Source organism: Salvelinus sp. IW2-2015, linkage group LG4q.1:29 (genome assembly GCF_002910315.2).
Source record: "Salvelinus sp. IW2-2015 linkage group LG4q.1:29, ASM291031v2, whole genome shotgun sequence".
In the NCBI taxonomy this organism is placed as follows: Eukaryota; Metazoa; Chordata; class Actinopteri; order Salmoniformes; family Salmonidae; genus Salvelinus; species Salvelinus sp. IW2-2015.
In genome coordinates, this window is record NC_036842.1 from 16156535 (window position 1) to 16184216 (window position 27682).

Consider the following 27682-nt stretch of genomic DNA (forward strand, 5'->3'; position numbering starts at 1 on the left):
TGAGATTTTACTTGCTTGAAAAACAATTAATTCCATTTCTAGTGTAGTGGGGGATAAGGTGCACTTTAAGTGGCCATGGAAACTGAAGCACCTCAGGGTAGCCTTAACATTAGTTATCTGCATCTAGTGAAGACCCAGTGGGCAAAACCAGGTTGGAAAAACATCAGTATGACGTCTTTTTATGACATCTTATTCTGGTCCAAACTGGCTTCTTTTTTTCTTCTGTTTTGCTGACCAGAATATTCCGTATTTTTCTGACCACCATACGACCAGTTGGTCATATGGTCATATTTAAGCCCTCATCATAACCCGGTAATAACAACCTGACTACAGTTTATTACGTACTGTAAAACGTATTGCAGAGGATAAAGTTGGATGTTGAAAACCTTGTTCATGACATTTCTATGTGTTTCCATAGTCACCAATTAAAGTTTAAATCTGCAACATATTCTTACATTTTAAAGTAGATCAAGCAACAGCAAAAACAAATCTACATCGATGTTTTGCACATCTGCATACAGTAATTGTTTCATAATTCACCCACAGACATTACATGCATAGAAAGACTGGGACAGGGTGTATATAAAAGGCCATTGTTTTAATTTCTGAATGATTACTGAGAGTGGGGTGATGGTGTAGATCCTCATCAAGGACCTTTTAGCACAGAATGCGATTTGGAGCGTAGTGGCCCTCTTGAAGAGTGGTGTGATGGGTCAGATCTGGAGCGTAGTGGCCCTCTTGAAGAGTGGTGTGATGGGTCAGAATCTGGAGCTGTGGCCCTCTTGAGAGGATGTGATGGGTCAGACTGGAGCGTAGTGGCCCTCTTGAAGAGTGGTGTGATGGGTCAGATCTGAGCGTAGTGGCCCTCTTGAAGAGTGGTTGATGGGTCAGATCTGGAGCGTAGTGGCCCTCTTGAAGATGTGTGATGGGTCAGATCTGGAGCGTAGTGGCCCTCCTTGAAGAGTGGTGTGAGGGTCAGATCTGGAGCGTAGTGCCCTCTTGAAGAGTGGTGTGATGGGTCAATCTGGAGCGTAGTGCCCTCTTGAGAAGTGGTGTGATGGGTCAGATCTGGAGCGTAGTGCCCTCTTGAAGAGTGGTGTGATGGGTCAGATCTGGAGCGTAGTGGCCCTCTTGAAGAGTGTGTGATGGGTCAGATCTGAGCGTAGTGCCCTCTTGAAGAGTGGTGTGATGGGTCAGATCTGGAGCGTAGTGCCTCTTGAAGAGTGGTGTATGGTCAGATCTGGAGCGTAGTGCCCTCTTGAAGAGTGTGTGATGGGTTTTTTCAGGATTCTGGAGCGTAGTGGCCCTCTTGAAGAGTGGTGTGATGGTCAGATCTGGAGCGTAGTGGCCCTCTTGAAGAGTGGTGTGATGTCAGATCTGGAGCGTAGTGCCCTCTTGAAGAGTGGTGTGAGTGTCAGATCTGGAGCGTAGTGGCCCTCTTAAGAGTGGTTGCGGGTCAGATCTGGAGCGTAGTGGCCTCTTGAGATGGTGTGATGGTCAGATCGGAGCGTAGTGCCCTCTGAAGAGTGGTGTGATGGTCAGATCTGGAGCTGTAGTGCCCTCTTGAAGAGTGGTGGATGTCAGATCTGGAGCGTGGGCCCTCTTGAAGAGTGGTGTGATGGGTCAGATCTGGAGCGTAGTGGCCCTCTTGAAGAGTGGTTGATGGTCAGATCTGGAGGCTAGTGCCCTCTTGAAGAGTGGTTTGATGGGTCAGATCTGGAGCGTAGTGGCCCTCTTGAAGAGTGGTGTGATGGGTCAGATCTGGAGCGTAGTGCCCTCTTGAAGAGTGTGTGATGTCAGACTGAGCGTAGTGGCCCTCTTGAAGAGTGGTTGATGGTCAGATCGGAGCTTGAGTGGCCCTCTTGAAGAGTGGTGTACGTGTCAGATCTGGAGCGTAGTGGCCCTCTTGAAGAGGTGGTGTGATGGGTCAGATCTGGAGCGTAGTGCCCTCTTGAAGAGTGGTGTGATGGGTCAGATCTGGAGCGTAGTTGGCCCTCTTGAAGAGTGGTGTGATGGGTCAGATCTGGAGCGTAGTGGCCCTCTTGAAAGATGTGTGTGATGTCAGATCTGAGCGAGTGGCCCTCTTGAAGAGTGGTGTGATGGTCAGATCTGGAGCGTAGTGGCCCTCTTGAAGAGTGTGTGAGGTCAGATCTGGAGCGTAGTGGCCCTCTTGAAGAGTGGTGTGATGGGTCAGATCTGGAGCGTAGTCCCTCTTGAAGAGTGTGTGATTGGTCAGATCTGGAGCGTAGTGCCCTCTTGAAGAGTGGTGTGATGGGTCAGATCTGGAGCGTAGTGCCCTCTTGAAGAGTGTGAGGTCAGATCTGGAGCTAGGCCCTCTGAAGAGGTGTGATGGGTCAGATCTGGAGCGTAGTGCCCTCTTGAAGAGTGGTGTGATGGGTCAGATCTGGAGCGTAATGGCCCTCTTTGAAGAGTGGTGTGATGGTCAGATCTGGAGCGTAGTGGCCCTCTTGAAGAGTGGTGTGATGGGTCAGATCTGGAGCGTAGTGGCCCTCTTGAAAGTGGCATTATCGTGATTGGGTCATCTGGAGCGTAGTGGCCCTCTTGAAGAGTGGTGTGATGGGTCAGATCTGGAGCGTAGTGGCCCTCTTGAAGAGTGGTGTGATGGGTCAGATCTGCAGTGAAGAGAATCAGCGCATTACAACTTCATCAATTATAGATTTTAAAAGAACTAGAAAAGGACATTCATAAAGACACTTTGTGGACTCAGCTGGCTAAAAGTATTTCCAGTTGAAGAAGTTTGTGGCAGTTATAGCTTCAAAATAGAGCGACAAGCTCATGTACATACTTTGCGTCGTCCACCACGAAGGTCAGGGGACTTTGCAGGGGGCCAACGACAGATCGACCTCCTGAGTTGTATGGCTTTTCATGACACTTACTGTAAGCATAAAAAGAGAAGAAAATGAATGAATGATTGGCATAATGTGGGCATACAGGACAGAACAGTAACGCACAGTATAATATATTTAACACTCATAGTCTACTAAAAATGTCTCGGTTTTTGTCAAATGTCTCAACGTTTCATATTTACTTACCAACTACAATTGAGCACACACACGTGGTGGCAAAGGCATATTTGTTCCTCTGTCCCTTCATATTGAAGTGGGACATTTAATTAATTGGTCATCAATCTGAAACATTTTAAGAGGATAACAAAATGAAACGGTAGTTGGATAATTAAATGTTTTAACTAATCCCTAAATGGTAAAGCTTTGCTTTAATCCTAACACATTAATATTCAAACAACTTTTTATAAACACACCGCTCCATAATCCTGAGGATATTGTCTCGGACAGAGGTTCCCCCAATTGAGGACAGCTTGGCAGTCTTAAAGAAAGTAAAATTTTAAGTGCGTAAAGAGGCAATAAAAACATTATCATTTTTTCCCCAAAAGTTATATCATTCCCACAACACATTGTTAGAAATGGGAGTAATTGGCAAATCTCTTCTGCAACTGGGAAAGTTTGAGTTTGGCTGAGCCACAGAGAATGAGCAAGAGAGAAATGGGAGAAACTTGACATGACTCCCAGGTATATTTGACAGATATCAAAAGGTCAAAACGTTAGCTAAGTTAGCTAGCTACAACCAATGGCTCCAACAGTTAAAACTGTACATTTACCATGTCCATGGAGGATTAGCCGGGGGGTAACGTTTGCCAGCTAAAATAGCAAATATTTCCCCCAACAAACCACCGCTTTAATTTACAAAAGTAAAACTAGAATGCAGGAGAACCAGGACTACCATTTAGCAGTCAAAAAAAAAAAGTGTACATTTTGAGAAACTGTCGTTTTCCAGCTGTGTTGTGTAGGCTAATGGGCCCTCTGTCCCAACTGCCTTATGGAATGTTGACAGATGCGCTCGAGCAAGCTGGCCGACTTTGCGCAGAGATCTATTGCTGCATGTGAAGCACAGATTCCAATCCAAGTTTTAGCTAGAATTTAAATGCCTACCTACTTATTTAGCTACTGAAATTAAATTACAATTACTGCACACATTATGTTAATTTCTTAGAAGCTCTCTAGGGTATGTGGGACGCTTCCGTCCCACCTGGCCAACATCTGGTGAAATTGCAGAGCGCCAAATTCAAAAACAGAAATACTCATAATAGAAATTCATAAAACATACAAGTCTTATACATCGGCTTAAAGATGAACTTCTTTTTAATCCAACCGTTGTGTCAGATTTCAAAAAGGCTTTACGGTGAAAGCATACCATACGATTATCAGAGGACAGCGCCCAGCACACAAAACATTAAACAGTTTTCCAGCCAAGTAGAGGAGTAACAAAAGTCAGAAATAGCGATAAAATTAATCACTTACCTTTGATGATCTTCATATGGTTGCACTCACAAGACTCCCAGTTACACAATAAATGTTCGTTTTGTTCGATAAAGTCCCTCTTTATATCCAAAAACCTCAGTTCTGTTCAATAATCCATTGGCTCAAAGGCAGTCAATACAGGCAGACGAAAAATCCCAAAAGTATCAGTAAAGTTCGTAGAAACATGTCAAACGATGTTTATAATCAATCCTCAGGTTGTTTTTAGTCATAATAATCAATAATATTTCAACCGGACAATAGCTTTGTCAATATAAAAGAAAACAAGAAAGGCGAAACGTGCGCAGCAAACAACTCTGGGACTTCCCAGGGTCCACTCACTCAGTGAGTTTTTCAGAATACAAGCCTGAAACAATTTCTAAAGACTGTTGACATCTAGTGGAAGCCATAGGAAGTGCAATCTGAGTCCTAAGTCATTGGATACTGTATAGGCAGTTAATGGAAAACTACAAACATAAAGAAATTCCACTTCCTGGATAAATTTCTCAGGTTTTCACCTGCCATATCAGTTCTGTTATACTCACAGACATTATTTTAACAGTTTTGGAAACTTTAGAGTGTTTTCTATCCAAATCTACCAATTATATGCATATCCTAGCTTCTGGGCCTAAGTAACAGGCAGATTACTTTGGGCACGTTTTTCATCCGGATGTCAAAATACTGCCCCCTACCCCAGAGAGGTTTTAAGGAAAAATATAATGGTCATTTTTTCAGGGTCTAATTCAGGTGCAATAATTTCGGGGGTAATTATTGATGGAAATGAATGCCATTTAAAAACAGGGTTTTGTAAATCCTGGTGGATTGTAGTAGGATACTGAAATAAGACAGGCCTACTTGTTTGTTAAATTCTGTTTTTTTTGGGGGGGGGGTTGTCATAATAGAACATCAAAACAGTTTAACAAGAAAATGTGTACAAGAAAATGTGCAATTTGCTAACAAAGATTACTATTAGAAGCCAACACACAGCAAGCTATTCCATTAATTGAACCATTATTTAATTGTACTGCAGTTCTACTGTATTTTACAGGCAGTGAAATGTTATAAGGGTATCCTGTATTATTGTGCACGTTTTACTGGTTTTGCTGGTAGCCTAGACAAAATGTGGAAGTGAATGTGCACTTTTCAATTGGGTGGACTGCAACTTTGAAAAACACTACCATAGCCTGTAGTAAAAGCATTTATAGCATCAGAAAAAAACTAAATTAGGGACCATCTCTGATAGCTATAGGACTGCAGAAACTGTCACAAATTTGAGCTTTTAATGACCTAGCAAATTCAATGACTTGGAGGTTAAATATATCACTTCATTGTTTTTGTTTTTTTATTGATATTTCATCACCTGCTGAATAAAAAACTAAAATGGCCCTACTCCTTTAAAAAGTGAATCTGTCCAGATAAACTGAAGTGGACTCTGACCGAGTACCATTAGCTGGAGCCCAGAGTAATATTATTCTGTCTGACTTGGGAAGAGCTCAGCTCGCATAAAGCCCCCCTGAGTCAGAGTCCATGCCCAGTCCCCCGGGTCTCAAACAGAATAGGCCCGAGCCCAGTCTGGTGACTGGGTACAGTATGCCACGAAGACCCTAACCCGCTTTGGTGCGCTCTGTCAGCTGTTTGCCAAGTGTGCAAAGCTGAATCATGTAAGCCCTGCTGAAAAATAACATTACTACAATTTGAATAATTGTTCTAGTGTCTTATATGCAATGGGGGGCATGGCCTACAAACACTATGGACATGTTTATATAAACGCAACAATTTCAACGATTTTACGGCGTTACAGTTCATATAAGGAAATCAGTCAATTTAAATAAATGTATTAGGTCCTAATTGATGGATTTCACATAAATTTTCACTGGGCAGGGGTGCAGCTATGGGAGGGCCTGGGAGGACATAGGTCCACACACTTGGGAGCCAGGCCCAGCCAATCATAAGGAGTTTTTCCCCACAAAGGGCTTTATTACAGACAGAAATACTCCTCAGCTTCATCAGCTGTCCAGGTGGCTGGTCTCAGACGAAGAAGCCGGATGTGGAGGTCCTGGGCTGGCGTGGTTACACGTGGTCTGCGGTTTTGAGGCCGGTTGGACGTACTGCCAAATTCTCTAAAATAATGTTGCGGAGGCAACTTATGTCAGAGAAATTAACATTTAATTCTGGTGGACATTTCTACAGTCAGCATGCCAATTGCACGCTCCTTCCACTTGGAACATCTATGGTATTGAGTTGTGTGTCAAAACTGTACATTTTAGAGTGAACTTTTACTGACCCCAGCACAAGGTGCACCTGTGTAATTATCATGCTGTTTAATCAACAAATTTGTGCACAACATTTGAGACAAATAAGCTTTTTGTGTTTATGGAACATTTCTGGGTTCTTTTATTTCAGCTCACGAAACATGGGACCCAGACTTTGAATGTTGTTTATATTTTTGTTCAGTATATATTGGTTTCTATTAATTCGGTAGCATTTAGATAACTGGTCAGTAGTTGAATCAGATTTAAACCAAAAAAGAGATATCAATCAAAATAAGATGTATTTTTTATGATGACGTCTAAATGACGTCATGAAAAAACCATCTTCATCTGGTTGTGATTTGGTTATAAGACATCTCGACCCGATTTCAACTAGTAAAAGACGTCTTTATCATGTCGAAAGCCCACTGGGTAGGGATTTTTCCCCCCCGCCCACGTTGTCATGGTGTTAAAAGGATACTGTGAGATTTTGGCTACTTTTTCTAMTTACCAAGAGTCAGATGAACTCATGAATACAATTTTTATGTCTCTGCGTCCAGTAGGATGGAAGTTAAGAGGTAGTTTCCCAAGYCAATGCTAACTAGCTGTAGCGCAATGACTGGTAGGAAGTCTGCTGTTCTGGTAGACTTCCAGGCATTGCACTAATGCTATTAAGCGATGGCTCCTTAAACTACCTTCAACTGTTTTCTCTGCAGTTGCATCATAATCKCTACTTCGAGACCCTCCATGCAGTGGATGCTCGATCCACCATAATGAGCTCATACTGTGAACATGTTTCATTTAAACCCACTCCTTTCCTATCGCAGGGGAAATGTTTGAAGACGTTGAAAGGCCACAGCAACTATGTCTTCTGCTGCAACTTTAATCCGCAGTCCAATCTCATCGTGTCTGGATCAGTGAGTCCTACCTACTAATGCAGCATTGCTATTGTAATATTTTTACATAGAAAAGGTTATTGCCAACCCTGATTTCTACCAAGGAGTGATGAATATTTGTTGCTTTGTGTGCTAACATGAGTTCTCTTCTAGTTTGACGAGAGCGTGCGGATATGGGATGTTAAAACCGGCAAATGCTTGAAGACCCTGCCGGCCCACTCTGACCCAGTCTCTGCAGTAAGAGACTATGCACATATAGACACCTTCAATGTACTTCAAAAACAATGTACTTCAGATAATAGATTTTTCTGCTTATGAGCTTATAGTAGTTGATTATCACACTGGTCAGTGTGCATTCCGAAAGTATTCAGACCCCTTGACTTTTTCCACATTTTGTTATGTTACAGCCTTATTCTAAAATGGATTAAGTTGTTTTTTCCCCCTCATCAATCTACACATAATACCCCATAATGACAGAGCAAAAACAGGTTTKATAAATTTTTGCAAATGTATAAAAAGAAATWAAAAAAATGTATAATAAAAAAAWATATATATATACATAAGCATTCAGACCCTTTACTCAGTACGTTTTTGAAGCACCTTTGGTAGCGTTTACAGCCTTGAGTCTTCTTGGGTATGACGCGACAAGCTTGGCACACCTGTATTTGGGGAGTTTCTCACATTCTTCTCTGCAAATCCTCTCAAGCTCTGTCAGGTTGGATGGGGAGCGTTGCTGCACACAGATGTTTGATCGGGTTCAAGTCCGGGCTCTGGCTGAGCTACTCAAGGACATTCAGAGACTTGTCCCGAAGCCACTCCTGCGTTGCCTTGGCTGTGTGCTTAGGGTTGTTGTCCTGTTGGAAGGTGAACCTTTGTCCTGAGCGCTTTGGAGCAGATTTTCATCAAGGATCTCTCTACTTTGCTCCGTTCATCTTTGCCTCGATCCTGACTAGTCTCCCAGTCCCTGCCGCTGAAAAACATCCCCACAGCATGATGCTGCCACCACTATGCTTCACAGTAGGGATAGTGCCAGGTTACCCCCAGATGTGACGCTTGGCTTTCAGGCCAAAGAGTTCAATCTTGGTTTGATCAGACCAGAGAATCTTGTTTCTAATGGTCTGAGAGTCTTTAGGTGCCTTTTGGCAAAATCTAAGTGGGCTGTCCGGTGCCTTTTACTGAGGAGTGGCTTCTGTCTGGCCACTCTACCATAAAGGCCTGATTGGTGGAGTGCTGCAGATATGGTTGTCCTTCTGGAAGGTTCTCCCATCTCCACAGAGGACCTCTAGAGCTCTTTCAGAGTGACCATCAGGTTCTTGGTCACCTCCCTGACCAAGGACCTTCTCACCCAATTGCTTAGTTTGGCCAGGCAGCCAGCTCTAGGAAGAGTCTTGGTGGTTCCAAACTTCTTCCATTTAAGAATCATGGAGGCCACTGTGTTCTGGGGGACCTTTAATGCTGCAGACATTTTTTGGTACCCTTCCCCAGATCTGTGCCTCGACACAATCTTGTCTCTGAGCACTACGGACAATTCCTTCGACCTCATGGCTTTGTTTTTGCTCTGACATGCACTGTCAACTATTGGACCTTATATAGACAGATGTGTGTTCCTTTCCAAATCATGTCCAATCAATTTAATTTACCACAGGTGGACTCCAATCAAGTTGTAGAAACATCTCAAGGATGATCAATGTAAACAGGATGCACCTGAGCTCAATTTCGAGTCTCATAGCAATGGGTCTGAATACTTACGTAAATAAGGTATTTCTGTGTGGGCTTTTTTTTACATGAAAAACTGTCTTCACTTTGTCATTATGGGGTATTGTGTGTAGATTGCTGAGGAAATGTGTTTATTTAATCAATTTTAGAAGAAGGCTGTAACAACAAAATGTGGCAAAGGGGTCTGAATACTTTCCGAAGGCACTGTACATCTCTAATCTGCTCTATGTTGCTGTGTAGGTCCATTTCAACAGAGATGGCTCATTGATTGTGTCTAGCAGCTACGATGGCCTATGGTGAGGGATAAAAAAAAAAAAACATGTATTTTGTTGAATGTACTTTGCAAAGATATGCCTGTAAGTGTATTAACTTAATGACCTAAAAGAGCATCTGCGTTTTAATGATGGCCAATTTAACATAATTATGGGGAGTGTTTGGATATCGTTTGAGAAATGTATTGATGTTAATATCTTCTGTCTGTCCATAGCCGAATCTGGGACACAGCATCGGGACAATGTCTGAAAACACTAATTGGTAAGCTTCACCAGCCAGAATGGCAGCATYTGTAACCAGGTTTCAATCCAACCATTTTTATTTGTTTGCATATCGGATAAACATGTCTCAACAGGCCTGATAGAAACTATCAAATTGTTGGTACATTTCCTAAATGTTGACAAAATCAAATACGCTCGACGGGTGGATCATTTTCTTGTCTGTTATTAGATTATGTGACAAAGTGCAGTGGAAACTATTTATTGTGGAATAACCATCATATCGACGTAAATTTGCAGTCACGCGATCGTATGTTGTGTCGTCCCACTACCTGGACTTTAAAAAAGCATGCAGTTTATTAGGCTACAGATCAAATAAGTTGTGATGAACTTCACAGGGTGGTGAAAGTGCAAGGTGATGAGTTAGATGCTGCTTTCCTCAATAGATATCCAGGGTGTTCATTTTTATGCTGGTGACATGATGATTGATTATTGGCTGTCAATTGACAAATAAAAATGATCCTGCTCTTATTTATAATCTCATGTATCCGCTGCACTAGAGTGCATGCATGCTAAGACCAAAGTGGGCACTTTTGCTGTTCATCACAGCAGTTTTTGTTGTGCCAAAACCATCAATGGAGTCATAAATTGGATGGAAACGCATAGAATATCTGCTTTTTTGATTCTGTTAATGAAAAGTTATATGACAACGTGCTTTTTGTGTGGCCTACGTCATTACGCACAGCCTTTTATTCGCAAGATGCCGCTGCTGGTAGAATGTGCATATTTTGTGTGAATATTCTAATATTGGCTTGAAAATGTTTGGATAAATGTATAGAACAAAATCAAATGTATAGGAAATATAAAAGTGTATAGTATTTTTCTGTGAGTAAATTCTTCGGTCTTTTGCAGATGACGACAACCCCCCGGTGTCTTTTGTGAAGTTCTCACCAAACGGAAAATACATTCTGGCTGCCACATTGGACAAGTGAGTGTTAGATTATCAGTAGAGAACTGTCACTTTCCCTCAAACTCAGTAGGATATGACATGTATACAGTACCACAGCATCTTTGTCATGCGCTACTGCACCAGTAGAGGGCCCTATTGGACTGTCCAGTACCACTAGACCAAAGAGTTTCATTTCAATGGGAAGGAACGCTCAAGAAAATCTACAACAAAAGGCTTTTTCAGCACTCATAAATGCTAATGAATTATTCACCATCGTTTCTGTTGGGATGCTGTCTTCTAACGGTGATTATTATTATTTATTTTAGCACCCTGAAGCTTTGGGATTACAGCAAAGGAAAGGTAGGATATGTCTTCATGTTCCAGCCATGGTGTTGTGGAATGCTCTTCATTCAAATGTTTCTGTTCTCTTCAGTAAATGTTCTCCTCTCATTCCAGTGCTTGAAAACATACACCGGCCACAAAAACGAAAAGTACTGCATATTTGCAAATTTCTCTGTCACCGGTGGAAAGGTATTTTTTAAATAAAATATAATAATAATAAGACAAAAAAAAGGTGGATTTACGAGATGATGCTTTTCCCAATAGCTTCTTATGAAGTATCATTCTCTTATGCTCTATCTCTCAGTGGATTGTCTCTGGCTCGGAGGACAACATGGTGTACATCTGGAACCTGCAGACCAAGGAGATCGTACAGAAACTACAGGGCCATACAGGTAGGGGAGAGTCATGGCAAGAGCTTGATGGAACTGATTATTACATAGAGGTGAAAAATGCTCACAAAATGTCTGTTTCATTCTCTGCTTTTCTCTTCTCCCTCCCGCCATCTCTGTCCTAGATGTGGTGATTTCTACTGCCTGCCACCCCACAGAGAACATCATTGCGTCTGCGGCGCTAGAAAACGACAAAACCATCAAACTGTGGAGGAGCGACTGCTAAGCCACCGGGCGTGCTTATTGTATTTTCATTTTATTGTACTTTTCATTTGACTGTTTTTAGCTGGATCCGAATGCCTTGAGGACTGAGCCTCAACTAGAAGAAGAAAAAGAACGCAAGTCCAGAACATCACCACAACCACACACCTACCCTTCATCCAGAACCAGAGCAAACCCCAACTCAACCACCACAACCCTCTTCCTGGTCTTGCTTGTGCCCTTACATGCTCTACTATCTCTGCCTTACTCTTACTGTGAGCTGGATGTTTGTGTTTCATCAATTGGAATATGAGAATTTCCAATATTCGTAATTAAACAGTCAGTATGAAGAGGAGTTGAAACAAAGCTTCATACACGGGAGTGCTTGAGGTTCATTTTGTTTTGTTGTATTTATTATAAAACAATCTATTCAAAGCTCAGAATGCATTGAAGGGGTTAAATACATTTTTTACATACAATCTATTTCAACAAGGAGTTAAGTTTTGCCAGCAGTTTCTCAACCACTTCTCTACAAGTCACTTAAGTAACAGTTTCTCTAGTTTGGTATCGACACTACGCTCGGACACAGCGAAGCGCTGCCTTGCTTTGAACTCACTTCTACATCTACATACAACTACATACACTTTGAACTCACTTCTACATCTACATACAACTAGGTGTATTCTGATTCTGTATAATACATTGTTGGTGCTCAACTGATCCCTCTAGAATTCACAGGTGTAAACGGTGGGTTGAGAAGTATATCGACAAGAGCCTACTTTGAAGGGGCTCTTGCCTGTACTTTCAGTGCATTTTACTGGTCTCAACTCCATCCTTATATTCAAAGCAATGTCAATTGTGAGGAAAGAAATTAACTCAGAGGCTGTTTTTGTTTTTCATTTCAATTATTATTTTAGAGCTGCCTTGCACTGTTCTTATGTTGATCCTGACTCGGTGTCTGGCTGTCATTATGTTAACACAACCTGGTGTAGATTTCAAAGCACAGTGACCAAATGCAAGTATTTTTGTGCTCCCCATTCTGTACATACTGCTACATCAACATGTGTATTGTTAAGACGAGCAATATGTTGGCTGTCTTTCTGTATCGTTCTTGTTTAACTGTCTTGATAGCTAGTAGTTCAATACACAACATGGACTTGTTTTACTGCTCTCCCTTCTGGATGTTCATTGCACTGCAGTGGTATCAAGGACTGCATGGAATTCTGTGTCTGCATTTAGTCAATCTGGATTTTGTGAATTTGCATTTGACAGCTATACCTTGTGAATTAATAAAGAGCATTTTTTAAGATGTTAAATGTGGTGATCAGTGGCACTTTCTAAACAAAGTCGCTATAACTGCGTGACGACGTTAGAGCCACTGAACATGCCAATTGGCATGTGTTCTGTTGATCATTAGAAAACGAGATTTCATTCTTGGAGGTGTTTCCTAGCCGATTCCGCGTTTGGTTAATGATGTTTTACCCCCTTGAGACAGACGCGGAAGCAGAATGACTAAAATTACTCATCTGTAATAAATGTTCACTATTTTGCGAAGGATGTTTTTAGTTGAGCAGTTTTACATCGTAACGTAAAAAATGCGCAACGTGTTGTCTTATGTGAACAAAGTCGGAGCTGCTGGGCAGGTCTGTCTCAATTTAAGCTATTAGATAGAGCAATCTCCGCAGCTGTTCAACCCATGTTAGTAGGAAAATGGACAGAATCAAATCAAAGCCCAACCTTCATTTACCCGTTGTGATGCATGGATGTTCCAAACTCCGATGAGACTTACTTTATGACCAATTATCCTATTTAAACTAGTCAATTTTGAATAACTGTTTCTGACTCTAAATCGATGTCACATAGGCTGTTTTCAGGCAGTCCTCTTTAAATGTAATTACATATTAGGGGAGAGGACAATACATAACAGCACAAAGACAAAAGGAGCATCAACAACATTTACTTTTAGATTTTTTTAATAATCTTTTTGTCTTTCCATGAAAGATAGAATATGGAGAATAACCCACAAAGAACAGATGATGTTTTCCAACTCGTTAAAAATAGACAAAAATGTAATGAGAGGACAATCTCATCTTGTATCGGTAGGCCAGAAAAGGCAAAGTATAGGCGACAGTTACCAGGGTGTCACTGCAACCACTCTTCTCACTTTTTTTTCTTCCCCATTTTAAATCAACATTTACACAAACAATGTATACAACAGCCCACAGGAGGAAAATGGCAGGTACAGAGTACATAAGCAAGGGATAAAATTACCTTTATACAAAAATATATGTCAAGAAGTGGGTTTTTTCTTGACATTTTGCTGAATTCGACAAAGAAATCTGTGATTGTGTCATGAGCTCAGCGTTTCCTGATAACGTTGTTGAACATACAAGTTGCCAAGCAATAAATAGATTTTGGAGGGCTTCATGTCTTTTGTGTGTAATAACCCGTTTTTTGTTGTTGTTGCTGTTTTCAGGTCCCATATAGAACAGCTGTTAGCTGGTGAGGGTTAGGGCTTAGCGGTCCTTGTATTATGCTGGTTGATTGAAGACTTGCTTTTAGAGAATCGAGGTCAATGTAAAAAGCACATTAMATTTTTTGACAAACACCAAGAAACTATTGAGTGTAACACTGGAATCAGGCCTGGCTCAGATAGTTTTAACTGAACTACTTGTCTCCCTGTTGCTCTAAATTAACTGGAAACACGGAACGGATTCATAGATATTTATAAATATATACACATATAGACAAAATATAGCTTTATGGTATATAAAGCATTTTCCGTAGCTATTCATTCTATCTAAGTAATCATTTCTGTATCAGTCCAGAGGACCCTTCTCTGTCCATTCCCTGCAGGAGTGAGCGAGCTTGCACATCTGCGTATGGCTTTAACGTACAGTATACACCTGGGGTCTTGAATCACATTAACCTGATCAAGCAGAGAATAGGACACATCAGACAAGTGAGCAGGTGTACTTCTAAAAAGTTGGACAAACTTGTTTGCAAATAAATGAATTATCAAAATGCATGTGGTTATTTTTCTGAAATGTTTGGTTTGACCTACTCATGTTCCAGAGAATTCAATTTCCAGATAATTACTTTTACTAGTGCTTAAATTGGTATCATTTGAACAATGAGCCAATTCATTTGTTTTTTGACAATTACAATTCGTGTCGATAAAAATACTGTTTACACAGAATTGGTCTAAACACAAATCTTCTCCTTCCCCTAAATAGTTTAAAATATGACCTAATGAAAATGCAATCACCTCACCTAAATACACGAGCTAGATTTGAACTAAGGACGTGTCAATCAATCCTGCTGAGGTTATTGTTATTCATTCAATCTTTCTGCGAGCAAACACGTTGAGGTTTTGACTGACCAAAGACAAAAATGAACATTGATAATGTCATGAAAAAGTGCCATTTCTGGTTAAATACTTGTACAAAATTCAAGTAATGTTGCAGTGCTGCATCTCTTCCACTAGGGGGAAGTCACAGCTCTCCCATAGTCACCAAATTCTCTATTCTCGCTGGTCAAACCCTCTATCTATCGCAAAGCAAATGTTCTATTCTATTTCTCTGTGGCTCTCCCTAGTCTGCTATCATAATGTGGACTGCCAAACTCGCTCCTGGATCTCTGATAAAGTTGATTGAAATCCAAAGCAGTCTGCTGTCCTACAGGACAGGGTTTAACCACCCCTTTATAATAACAACRAAACCACTCTATGGACAATCTTTGGAGAAGAAAAACACTAGATGCATAGTTATGCAGCAGCTGCAGCATAGAAAGAAAAAAAGCGCAATATGGGCATATAGCAGATTTATACATAACATTACATATTTAACATTTCAATTTGACTTAAATGAAACTGTGTTGTCCACAGAAGTGCAGGCTATGGATCCCTCTGAGGGTGAGGGGAGGCTGGGCAGCAGAGCAGTCAACAGTCTCTGTCTCTTCACCAGGCCCACATCCTCCAGTCAGAGTGGATGGATGGATGGCCTGGGCCTCAGCCTGATCTGGCTGCCCCAGAGGTGAGCTTGCAATGGAGCAGCATGAGCTCCACAATACTGAGGTTAAGTGCCAAGCAATAAGAGTACATCTAGCCATAAGCATGACTGTATTGAAGCAGGGCGGGGGTGAAAACAGGTCATTTCAAATTGTTTTGCAAATTAATAATTAAACATATACCATCAACACTGTGTGTGGTTGTAATGTCCAGTACAGGTCAAAGACCTTCTAAAGCTAGGTTACACTGTGAGGAACAGCAGGCTTGGTTGCTGTGTGAAGGTCAATCATGGTGTGTTGAAATTCACAGAAGAGTGGAACAAAAGGTCTCAGAGGTGGAGGGAGACATGACAAAGACATGGCATCACTTTAAAAAGCACTTAGTTCAGATCAGCGGACACTATTTCCTTACAGTACAGTTCAGTCAAATCATCTGTTTATTTCTTCTTCATTTTGTGGTCACCTTAACTCAGACAGGAAACAGGACAAATAATTGTAGTACGAGAACATATATCTGTTTGCTTTCCTTCCTGTGGCAACCTTCCAGAGCACACAGTAATGACATGTAGTATAGGGCCTATGTCAGGGTGACTCCAGATACACACTGTGCCTAACGTCAGTCCAGTACACCAGAATGAGTAGTTCCAGAGAGAAGCTTCTCTGTGCAGACAGTCACGCCACATGGAGGTCATCCAGCTCTGGTCCTAAGAGGCCACACTGCAGGCTTTCACTCCAATCAGTCTATATGAGCTATATGAGCCTCTGAACACTGGACCGATGTAGCGATGTAGCGTCTCTCCTCTCATGTTCACACAGTGCTAATAGAATAAGGAGATGTGGAGAAACGGCTGAGTTTGGGTTCAGAGACCTGAGTGGAGCACCGATCGTCTACATGTTCTCACCTCTGAGTCCTTTTCTACAATACACCTCAAAACAGACCCAACCGGACCAGTCCGGACTGTATCGGACAAGACTTGACCGGATTGGACCAGACAAGACCGGTCCTGGCTCCTCCCCTCTGCACACAGAACATTAAGTTAGTTCTAAAAGTGAGACGGCTCCAATCAGAGCCAGGGACAGCCCATGCAGCCCCGCCTCTTTTCAACAAGTCCAAAACACGATTGTCCCAATTACTACGCTGCTGTGCATCCAATGACGGCACTGTTAGAGATACACCTGCAGACAGCTACATGTTACACCTGGTCTACTCTGCTGTTGTTTCACCTTACAAAACAATGGCTCAAACACTTATTTTCTCCTCGGTCCGTTTCATCTCCAGTCCATCGTTGTCTCTCATGAGTTATATATATATTTATATTTATATATTTGTACAATATATAAAACAGACCCATATACATTGAACTTGTTTTTTGAAACACATCAAAGAGGGTAGAAAGGGAGGAGACACGTCAGTCTCTCAAGGGGGAATGGTTTGCAGGACCACTCTCGCTGTCCAGCGGGTTAGGGGTGGAGGGGGCGGGGGGAACACGGGTGACGCACCGCCTGCAGTTATGTCATTTGGTGGGGCGCCTCTAGCATCTCCATGAGGAAGGTGTCAATGGGCGTGTCCCCGATGAGCTTGAAAAAGAACAGGTGCTCCAGACACTTCAGACCAATGGAGCGCAGGGCTGGTAACCGCAGCAACAGCTTGGCAAACCTAACCCAATCAAAGACACAAAGCAGTGATTAGTGTGACAGGAAATAAGACATGGATTTAGAGAAGATGTCTCAAATGTTGATGTACAGTAAGTCATGACAGAGTTGCCCATGACATAATTGTACATGTACAATACATACATAAAGCACTTTCTGCCAAACACACTGACAGATGAGTGGAGGAAGAGCGAGAAAAGAGAGATATAAAGAAAGAGAGGGAGGTATGTGTATTCGTACCTGCCAGGCTGATCTGGGTATTTCTGTTTGCAGTAGGCCTCCAGAGAGGCGTAGACCTTCTCTCTCAAAGCCTCCACCTCGCCTGGGTTAGACAAGCCTTTAGAGTCTGAGTAGAGACACACACAGACACGCACTGCATCAGACAACTAGGGACAGCAGTCACAGGATACCAGGTACGAATTTATGTACAGCCTGGCTGCCCCTGAAGGCTAGGACCTGCATGCTGTCATCAGAAGGCTTTAAGACAAATAAAATCAAATGACATGTGAGCTGCCCTGCTGGTCTGGGTCTCCTAGACGGTGCCTTCAGAAAGAATTCACACCCCTTAACTTTTTCCACATTATGTTGTGTTAAAATGGATTTCATTGTCATGTTTTGGTCAACAATCTACAAAAAATACTCTGTAATGAAAAAATTCTAACATTTGATCAAATAAAATATGAAAAATAAAACATATATCTTGATTAGATAAGTATTCACACCCCTGTCAATACATGTTAGAATCCCCTTTGACAGACATTACAGCTGGGAGTATCTGAGAGTTTTGCACACCTTGATAGTACAATATTTTCCCATTATTATTTTGTTCAATTCTTCAAGCTCTCTCAAGTTTTTTGCTGATCAATGCTCAACACACATTTTCAAGTCTTGTCATAGATCTTTAAGCTGATATGAAGATGCACTCTCAAACTTTTGTATAATTTTAGCCAGTAGTTTTGAAAGTGATGCTCATGAGCCAAAAGTGGTCCCCGTTTTTTGTGTACTACGTCATTAAATTGTGTACTACGTCATCTTAATTTTTAAAATATTTGTATGATATGTTGCAAATCCAATTCGTAATATATGTTACGACATTGTTGTGCTTAAGATCGTGGAGTGCATCTTAAAACCTCTTAAGGATCCGCCCCTTTTTGTCCATTTTCACCTAAAATGACATAYCCAAGCAAGGATATGCATATACTTGATACCATTTGAAAGGAAACATTTTGAAGTTTGTGAAAATGGGAAATGGATGTACGAGAATATAACACATTAGATCTGGTAAAAGATAACACAAAGAAAAAAACATKTKTTTTTTTTACCATCATCTTTTAAATGCAAGAGAAAGGCCATAATGTATTATTGCAGCCCAGGCGCAATTTAGATGTTGGCCACTAGATGGCAGCAGTGTATGTGCAAAGTTTTAGACTGATCCAATGAACCATTGCATATCTGTTCAAAATGTTGTATTGAGACTGCCAAAATGTGCCTAATTGGTTTATTAATAACTTTTCAAGTTCATAACTGTGCACTCTCCTCAAACAATAGCATGGTATTATTTCACTGTAATAGCTACTGTAAATTGGACAGCGCCGTTAGATTAACAAGAATTTAAGCTTTCTGCCAATATCAGATATGTCTATGTCCTGGGAAATGTTGTTGTACAACCTCATGCTAATTGCATTAGCCTACGTTAGCTCAACCGTCCCGTGGGGGACCCACTGATCCTGTAGAGTCAAAACTGTAATTAGGCCACTCAGGAACATTCAATGCCGTCTTGGTAAGCAACTCCAGTGTATATTTGGCCTGTGTTTTAGGTTATTGTCCTGCTGAAAGATAAATTTGTCTCCCAGTGTCTGTTGGAAAGCAGACTGAACCAAGTTTTTGTGTAGGATTTTGCCTGTGCTTAGCGCTATTCAGTTTCTTTTTATCCTAAAAACTCCCTAGTCCTTGGCGATGACAAGCATACCCATAACATGATGCAGCCACCACCATGCTTGAAAATATGAAGAGCGGTAGTCAGTGACGTGTTGTGTTGGATTCGCTTCAAACATAATGCTTTGTATTCAGGACAAAAAGTTCATGTCTGTGGCACATTTATTGCAGTGCTTACTTTAGTGCTTTTTACAAACAGGATGCATGTTTTGGAAAATGTGTATTCTGTACACGCTTCCTTCTTTTCACTCTGTCATTTATGTTAGTATTGTGGTGTAAATACAATTTTGTTGATCTAGCCTCAGTTTTCTGATATCACAGCCATTAAATTCTGTTTTAAAGTCACCTTGGCCTCATGGTGAAATCCCTCTCCTGCAACTGAGTTAGTATCTTTGTAGTGACTGGGTGTATTGATGCACCATCCACAGTGTAAATAGTAAATTCACCATGCTCAAAGGGATATTCAGTGTCTGCTTTTTTAAAAACAAAATCTGTGAACTTTTTTGCAAACCTTCCATTGGAAAACCTCCCTGATCTTTGAGGTTGAATCTGTGCTTAAAATTCACTACTTGACTGAGGGACCTTACAGATAATTGTATGTGTGGGGTACAACAATGGGGTAATCATAAAAAAATTATGTGAACCACTATTACTGCACACAGAATGAGTCCATGTGATTTGTTAAGCACATTTTTACGTTTTAAATTATTTAGACTTGCCATAACAAAGRGGTTGAATACGTATCGACTCAAGACATTTCAGCTTTTCATATTTAATTCATTTGTAAAAGATTCTAAAAACAAAACACCACTTTGACATGATAGAGTATTGGGTGTAGATTAGTGACACAAGACTTGAATTTAATGCATTTTAAATTCAGGCTGTAACACAAAAACTTTGTAAAAAGCCAAGGGGTGTGAATACYTTCTGAAGGCACTGTACATATGCATGGTAATTCTCCCCAAAACACAGGCTGGATGAAGCAACAAATGAACAGTTGAAGTCGGAAGTTTACATAGACCTTAGCCAAATACATTTAAACTCAGTTTTTCACAATCCCTGACATTTAATCCTAGTAAAAATTCCCTGTCTTAGGTCAGTTAGGATCACCACTTTATTTTAAGAACGTGAAATGTCAGAATAATAGTAGAGAGAATGATTTCATCTATTATTTCTTTCATCACATTCTCAGTGGGTCAGAAGTTTACACACACTCAATTAGTATTTGGTAGCATTGCCTTTAAATTGTTTAACATGGGTCAAACGTTTCGGGTAGCCTTCCACAAGCTTCCCACAATAAGTTGGGTGAATTTTGTCCCATTTCTCCTGACAGAGCTGGTGTAACTGAGTCAGGTTTGTAGGCCTCCTTGCACACACATGCTTTTTCAGTTCTGCCCACAACATTTCTATAGGATTAAGGTCAGGGGTTTGTGATGGCCACTCCAATACCTTGACTTTGTTGTCCTTAAGCCATTTAGCCACAACTTTGGAAGTATGCTTGGGGTCATTGTCCATTTGGAAGACCCATTTGCGACAAAGCTTTAACTTCCTGACTGATGTCTTGAGATGTTGCTTCAATATATGCACATAATTTTCCTCATCATAATGCCATCTATTTTGTGAAGTGCACCAGTCCCTCCTGCAGCAAAGCACCCCCACAACATGACGCTGCCACCCCCGTGCTTCACGGTTGGGATGGTGTTCTTCGGCTTGCAAGCCTCCCCCTTTTTCCTCCAAACATAACGATGATCATTATGGCCAAACAGTTCAGTTTCAGTTTCACCAGACCAGAGGACATTTCTCCAAAAAGTACGATCTTTGTCCCCATGTGCAGTTGCAAATCGTATCGTTTATTATGGCGGTTTTGGAGCAGTGGCTTCTTCCTTGCTGAGCGGCCTTTTGGGTTATGTTGCTATGGGACTCGTTTTACTGTGGATATAGATACTTTTTATTTTTTTATTTTTTTATACCCGTTTCCTCCAGCATATTCACAAGGTCCTTTGCTCTTGTTCTGGGATTGATTTGCACTTTTCACACCAAAGTGCATTCAGCTCTAGGAGACAGAACGCGTCTCCTTCCTGAGCGGTATGACGGCTGCGTGGTCCCATGGTGTTTATACTTGCGTACTATTGTTTGTACAGATGAACGTGGTACCTTCAGGCGTTTGGAAATTGCTCCCAAAGATGAACCAGACTTGTGGAGGTCTACAATTATTGTTCTGAGGTCTTGGCTGATTTATTTTGATTTTCCCATAATGTCAAGCAAAGAGGCACTGAGTTTGAAGGTAGGCCTTGAAATACATCCACAGGTACACCTCCAATTGACTAAAATTATGTCAATTAGCCTATCAGAAGCGTCTAAAGCCATGACATAATTTTCTGGCAATTTTCCAAGCTGTTTAAAGGCAGTCAACTTAGTGTATGTTAACTTCTGACCCACTGGAATTGTGATACAGTGAATTATAAGTGAAATAATCTGTCTGTAAACAATTGTTGGAAAAATTACTTGTGGCATGCACAAAGTAGATGTCCTAACCGACTTACCAAAACTAGTTTGTTAACAAGAAATTTGTGGGGTGGTTGAAAAACGAGTTTTAATAACTCCAACCTAAGTGTATGTAAACTTCAACTGTAGGCTACACTTCTGATTCAACATTTATTGCAACACATTTCTGGGTCTGATTGGTTACCACTGAGCAAGTGAAAAGGCCTGAATACAGCAATATTCTCATCTCAGTGTGGGAAAGGACTCAGCCTCTCTGAATCCCAGCATTCCCTCTGTTAGGCCATCTCCGTGAGCTGCTACTAATTAGGGCAAAGTAGACTGTGATCTGTTCCAGAGCCAGGTCCGTAGCAGAGTGACTCTGGAGTACAGAGGAGCAGTCTGTCCTGGGAGAATGAGGCCCGCCGGAGCCCCTGTGGGCCGGTGGCACGCTCCCACACTGCTCTTTGTCTCCGAGGCCATGGCACAGACTCATTAAAGACAGGGAGCGCGTCTGGTGCCAGCGGGGCAGGGCTGGCACGGGCACTCAGCATGGTAATGAAGATAACCCTGGCCTGTACCATAGAGCAGAGGGCTAGCAGAGGGCTTTAGCAGAGGGCACTGTGGGCTCTTTCGTGGTTGGGAGAAACCACGGCAGGAACAAGTGTCTGGTGGGGTGGTGGTGTGTGTGTGTGTGTGTGTAGGCTTCACATGTATGCAAGTTCACCGGTATCACAGGCAGTCATTGTTTGTGAGGTCAGAGTAGTGGGAACAGAGGACTTTATTGTATTATTATAATCTAAATAGAAGGTTCTGGATTAAAGGGGTGTTAGGAGTGTGTGATACCTGGGTTGAAGAGGACGATAGCCCGAAGGCAACCCAGCTCTGTCTTGTCCATCTGCATGTCTCTCATCTTGGATACCAGTTCTGTGAGCACTCTGGATGGAGAGAGGGAGACACATAGACAGGCTCTTAGAGATCTGACCATCAGCCAGCAACACCTCCGTAGGTCAGCCTTCATTACACCCTCCTTTATCTACAGGTGTAACTCAATGGAAGCTGTGCTGACACACAGGGAATGTTCAACCAGCGGAAAATCGTACAGCCCTGCCTACACCACGTAATTCAAGCTGCTTTAGAACATGGCTGAGAAAAGGACATCCATGAACGACGTAGCACAAACACAATCACAGACTAACGTGTGACATCACAAGGGCAGGGCGGCGTTTCGTTTCGGGAGTGTGACGCGACCGCTCAAACTCCTCACCCCTCTGACTCCGTCACGCCAGCTCTCTCTCTCTCCACCTCCCTCTGTCTCTCTCTCTCCAACCTCCCTCTGTCTCTCTCTCTCCACCCTCCCTCTGCCTCTCTCTCTCTCCACATCCCTCTATCTCTCCCTCTCTCTCCACATCCCTCTATCTCTCCCTCTCTCTCCACCTCCCTCTGTCTCTCTCGCTCTCGCTCTCCACCTCCCTGTCTCTCTCTCTCCTCTCTCGCTCTCCACCTCCCTGTCTCTCTCTCTCTCTCTCTCCACCTCTCTCTCTCTCTCTCTCTCTCTCTCTCTCTCTCTCTCTCTCTCTCTCTCACCTCCCTATCTCTCTCTCTCTCCACTCCCTCTGTCTCTCTCTCGCTCTCCACCTGCCTCTGTCTCTCTCTCTCGCTCTCCACCTCCCTCTGTCTCTCTCTCTCTGAGACGAAAGTCAATTTCAGCTCATCCTAATTTAATTTGCCCGTTGGAACAATGAGGGTAAAAAAAGACTTGAGTGCTTAAGTTAACCACCCTCTTCAGAGAGGAGGATATAGAGCTACATTATCAGTCATCTTAATGCAGAGATGTAATCCATCCTTTGGAAGTAGTGAACTGGCAGTATGCTAATCACTGAGCACAGACTCCCAGCTGGGGATAGAGGGAGAGAGAGATGGAGAAAGAGGGGGAGAGAGAGAAGAGAGAGAGGGAAAGAGAGAAAGACGAGAGAAGGAGAGCGGAGGGAGAGATAAGTGGGAAAGAGAGAGAGAAAAGAGAGAGTGAGAGAGAGAGAGCGAAGAGAGAGAGAGCGAGCGGACAGGGAGAGAGCTGTTGCCCTCAAAATAAGACTTCAGTTAGCGACTCAGCACGCCAGGGGTCACAGGGTTTAGAGTTTACAATACTGACTATCTGTTGGATTGATCTCACACTGGATGGCTTGATCAACGTCTGTGTACACTGAGAATTAATACTTGATACTGTTCTTTTGTATTCATCTGTCAATAAAAATGTGACTGAAAAATGAACGATGCCACAATAGGCATCAAATGTGATTAATGGAAAAKAAGGTCAATATCGGCTTCGGAATCGTCACAGCCTGCCGTGGGATTGCATGGCAAAAGAGTGTGATTTCATCAGGAATGCACATAAATTGATTTCTTCAGAAACTCTGACTGAGGTCTCCATCTCCATTTTCACTGTTACAGGTCAGGGCCTACCCTAATCGTGGAATCTTAGTAATAAAGAATCACATAGCAACCAACAGAAATGTATTTCACAAAGCTGATTGTATCAAGGCAGTGCCAACAGGGTGATGATGACTACCTGTCAAAGATGGCTCCCACTCCAGCACTGTGGGCGCTGTTACGATGGACGTGGAGACCTGTTGCCAGGAGGATCCCATCTTTCACCGCTATCGAACGGTGCGAGAAGGATGCGATGAGGAGCTCGTTCCACCCTGAGGGAAGAGAGAGAAGAGAGGGAAGAATAAGGAGAGATAAAGAGTGAAAACCTATTACAAAGTTCATGTCATATTCAACATTCAAAGTTGACAATTGTGTTGACAATTGAGCTGACAACAAGGCAAGGGAATTCCAATTAATCAATCTAGGCTGAATAGTCAAACCAGAAAGCTCTTTCATGCATAGGCTCTGGGTTATTAGCAACCTATCTCAGATATGCTTTCCAGAGAGATAAGTGTTTAACAGGGTGAACTGCGCCTGCCATCCCAATAAAAGGTGACACACTTGATATGCCAAGCGAGGGTAAGACACAGAGAGCTCTGTGCCGTTTGAGTGACAGGGCTCCTTTAACTGTTCTGTCTAGCAAAACTCCACACTTCTCCCCAGAGTTGAGTTGGGAATGAGAGGGGCTGGGATGCTTTCATCTGAGAGACAGCAGAACTAAACTGGTTATTTATAGAAGACCTGAGCTGAGCACTGAGAAGAGGAGACAGGGCCCTCTCAGCTAGCTTCAGAACAGCTTTTTCTGAGAAGGTCTCTCTCTCAAATGTTATTTGTCACATGCTTCGTAAACAACAGGTGTAGACTAACAGTGAAATGCTTACTTACTGGCCCTTCCCAACAATGCAGAGAGAAAGAAAATAGATAAATAATTGAAAAGTAAAACACGTAATAATAAAAGTAGTAATAGATACACAATGAGTAATGTAAAGTAAAGTTATATATACAAGRGGTACCAGTACCAAGTCAATGTGCAGGAGTACGAGGTAATTGAGGTACAGTTGAAGTCGGAAGTTTACATACACTTAGGTTGGAGTCATTAAAACTCGTTTTTCAACCAGTCCACAAATTTCTTGTTATCAAACTATAGTTTTGGCAAGTCGGTTAGCACATCTACTTTGTGCATGACACAAGTAATTTTTCCAACAATTGTTTACAGACAGATTATTTCACTTATAATTCACTGTATCACAATTCCAGTGGGTCAGAAGTTTACATACACTAAGTTGACTGTGCCTTTAAACAGCTTGGAAAATTCCAGAAAATGATGTCATGGCTTTAGAAGCTTCTGATAGGCTAATTTACATAATTTTAGTCAATTGGAGGTGTACCTGTCGATGTATTTCAAACCCTACCTTCAAACTCAGTGCCTCTTTGCTTGACACCATGGGAAAATCAAAAGAAATCAGCCAAGACCTTAAGATGCTGGAGGAAACAGGTACAAAAGTATCTATATCCACAGTAAAACGAGTCCCATAGCAACATAACCCGAAAGGCCGCTCAGCAAGGAAGAAGCCACTGCTCCAAAACCGCCATAAAAAGGCCAGACTACGGTTTACAACTGCACATGGGGACAAAGATAGTACTTTTTGGAGAAATGTCCTCTGGTCTGATGAAACAAAAATAGAACTGTTTAGCCATAATGACCATCGTTATGTTTGGAGGAAAAATGGGGAGGCTTGCAAGCCGAAGAACACCATCCCAACCGTGAAGCACGGGGGTGGCAGCATCATGTTGTGGGGRTGCTTTGCTGCAGGAGGGACCGGTGCACTTCACAAAATAGATGGCATCATGAGGCAGGAAAATTATGTGGATATATTGAAGCAACATCTCAAGACATCAGTCAGGAAGTTAAAGCTTTGTCGCAAATGGGTCTTCCAAATGGACAATAATCCCAAGCATACTTCCAAAGTTGTGGCTAAATCGCTTCTGGACAACAAAGTCAAGGTATTGGAGTGGCCATCACAAAACCTTGACCTCAATCCCATAGAAAATATAGTTATGTACTGGGCCGTACGCACTACCCTCTGTAGCATCTTGCGGTCGGATGCCAACCAGTTGCCTTACCAAGCGGTGATGCAGTCAGTCAACATGCTTTCAATTGTGCAGCGGTAGAATATTTTGATGATCTGAGGGCCCAAGCCAAATCTTTTCAGACTCCTGAGTGGGAAAAAGTGTTGTCGTGCCCTCTTCATGACTGTGTTGGTATGTTTGGACCATGCTAGATCCTTAATGATGTGGACACCGAGGAACTTGAAGCTCTCAACCCGCTCCACTATAGCCCCGTTGATCTGAATGGGGGCATGTGCTTGGCCCTCCGTTTCCTTTGAACAGGAAGTACAGGAGGGGACTAAGCACACACCCCTGAAGAGCCCCAGTGTTTTGGGTCAGCGTGGTGGAGGTGTTGTTGCCTACCCTCACCACGTGGGGGTGTCCCGTCAGGAAGTCCAGGATCCAGTTGCAGAGGGAGGTGTGCAGTCCCAGGGTCCTTCACTTAGTGATAAGCTTGGAGGGCACTATGAATGCTGAGTAGTCAATGAACAGCATTCTCATGTAGGTGTTCCTTTTGTCCAGGTGGGAGAGGGCAGTGTGGAGTGTTACACCATTCTCTCCATCACTATGGGTACCCAGAAGGAGAATGTTAAGAGGGGGTAGGATAGGGTTAGAGAGCTGGATGGGCTTCCTTAGAGTGAGTTTGGAAGTGAACTGTGTAATTTGAAGCGACAAGCAATCAGCAAGGGTAACATATAGGGAAAACACTGAAGACTTCCTCAAAAATGATGACATAAAGAATATGGCAGAGGATTCGTCAGTCTAATAGCCTACAAATAGCCTACAAAGCCCATAATGCTGCAGTGGGCTACCTATGGGGGATGCTGATGTGGTCTCATGGTCGTGTTGAACTGACCTGCTCGTAGGAGGATGACCTGGTCATCCAGGGGCAACTCAGAGAAGTGGGGGATCCTCTTGGCCCACTCCACCAGCGTGAAGAGCTGCTTGTCGGCTGCTTGGCAGATGTTAGTCACTGGGTCGTTGGGCTGTTGAAAGACACATGGGAAGGCTTGCTGTCAAAAATACGGTCAGCACAGAAAGACTGAAAGATACATTGTGACGTGTGTGTGGTTGTGTGTGTAATCGTACTTATGCACTCTGTATGTGCATGTGCATGTGCGTGCTTGCTAAGTGTATGTTTTGGTGTGGCAGCTGAGCTTCATGTGGAGCTGTGCTCTCCAGTAGATAGAGCGTTCCAGTCACAGCAGTGCACCACCAAGTTTTAGAGGAGCACCGGCCTGCTCCGCTCGCTGGCTCCTCTGAGCCAAGACCCCGCACACACACACACACACACACACACACACACACACACACACACACACACACACACACACACACACACACACACACACACACACACACACACACACACAACACACACACAACACACCACACAACAACAACACACACACACACACACCTAGCCAAGTGAATGATCTCCTCTGAGGAGCGAGCAGGAAGGAAAAACAAACAGTGATTCTGTCCCAGCCCGAGGAGGA

At 42.5% G+C, this 27682-nt stretch overlaps 2 protein-coding genes across 2 annotated transcripts in view; one reads left to right on the forward strand and one right to left on the reverse strand.

Moving 5' to 3' along the window:
* Positions 1–12883, forward strand: part of LOC111961551 (WD repeat-containing protein 5) — a 41488-nt gene extending 28605 nt beyond the window's left edge. Inside the window, exons 6-14 of the mRNA XM_023983930.2 lie at positions 7411–7500; positions 7633–7716; positions 9436–9491; positions 9683–9729; positions 10599–10674; positions 10962–10995; positions 11092–11166; positions 11282–11369; positions 11492–12883. Coding sequence (XP_023839698.1) covers positions 7411–7500; positions 7633–7716; positions 9436–9491; positions 9683–9729; positions 10599–10674; positions 10962–10995; positions 11092–11166; positions 11282–11369; positions 11492–11592 — 651 coding nt within the window. The 3' untranslated portion in view covers positions 11593–12883. The remainder of the gene's footprint in view (positions 1–7410; positions 7501–7632; positions 7717–9435; positions 9492–9682; positions 9730–10598; positions 10675–10961; positions 10996–11091; positions 11167–11281; positions 11370–11491) is intronic.
* Positions 12884–13522: 639 nt separating this feature from the next.
* Positions 13523–27682, reverse strand: part of LOC111960836 (retinoic acid receptor RXR-alpha-A) — a 177398-nt gene continuing 163238 nt past the window's right edge. The window contains exons 7-11 of the mRNA XM_070443263.1: positions 27040–27169; positions 24214–24346; positions 22491–22582; positions 17469–17574; positions 13523–17232 (exon numbers count right to left, since the gene is read on the reverse strand). Coding sequence (XP_070299364.1) covers positions 17085–17232; positions 17469–17574; positions 22491–22582; positions 24214–24346; positions 27040–27169 — 609 coding nt within the window. The 3' untranslated portion in view covers positions 13523–17084. The remainder of the gene's footprint in view (positions 17233–17468; positions 17575–22490; positions 22583–24213; positions 24347–27039; positions 27170–27682) is intronic.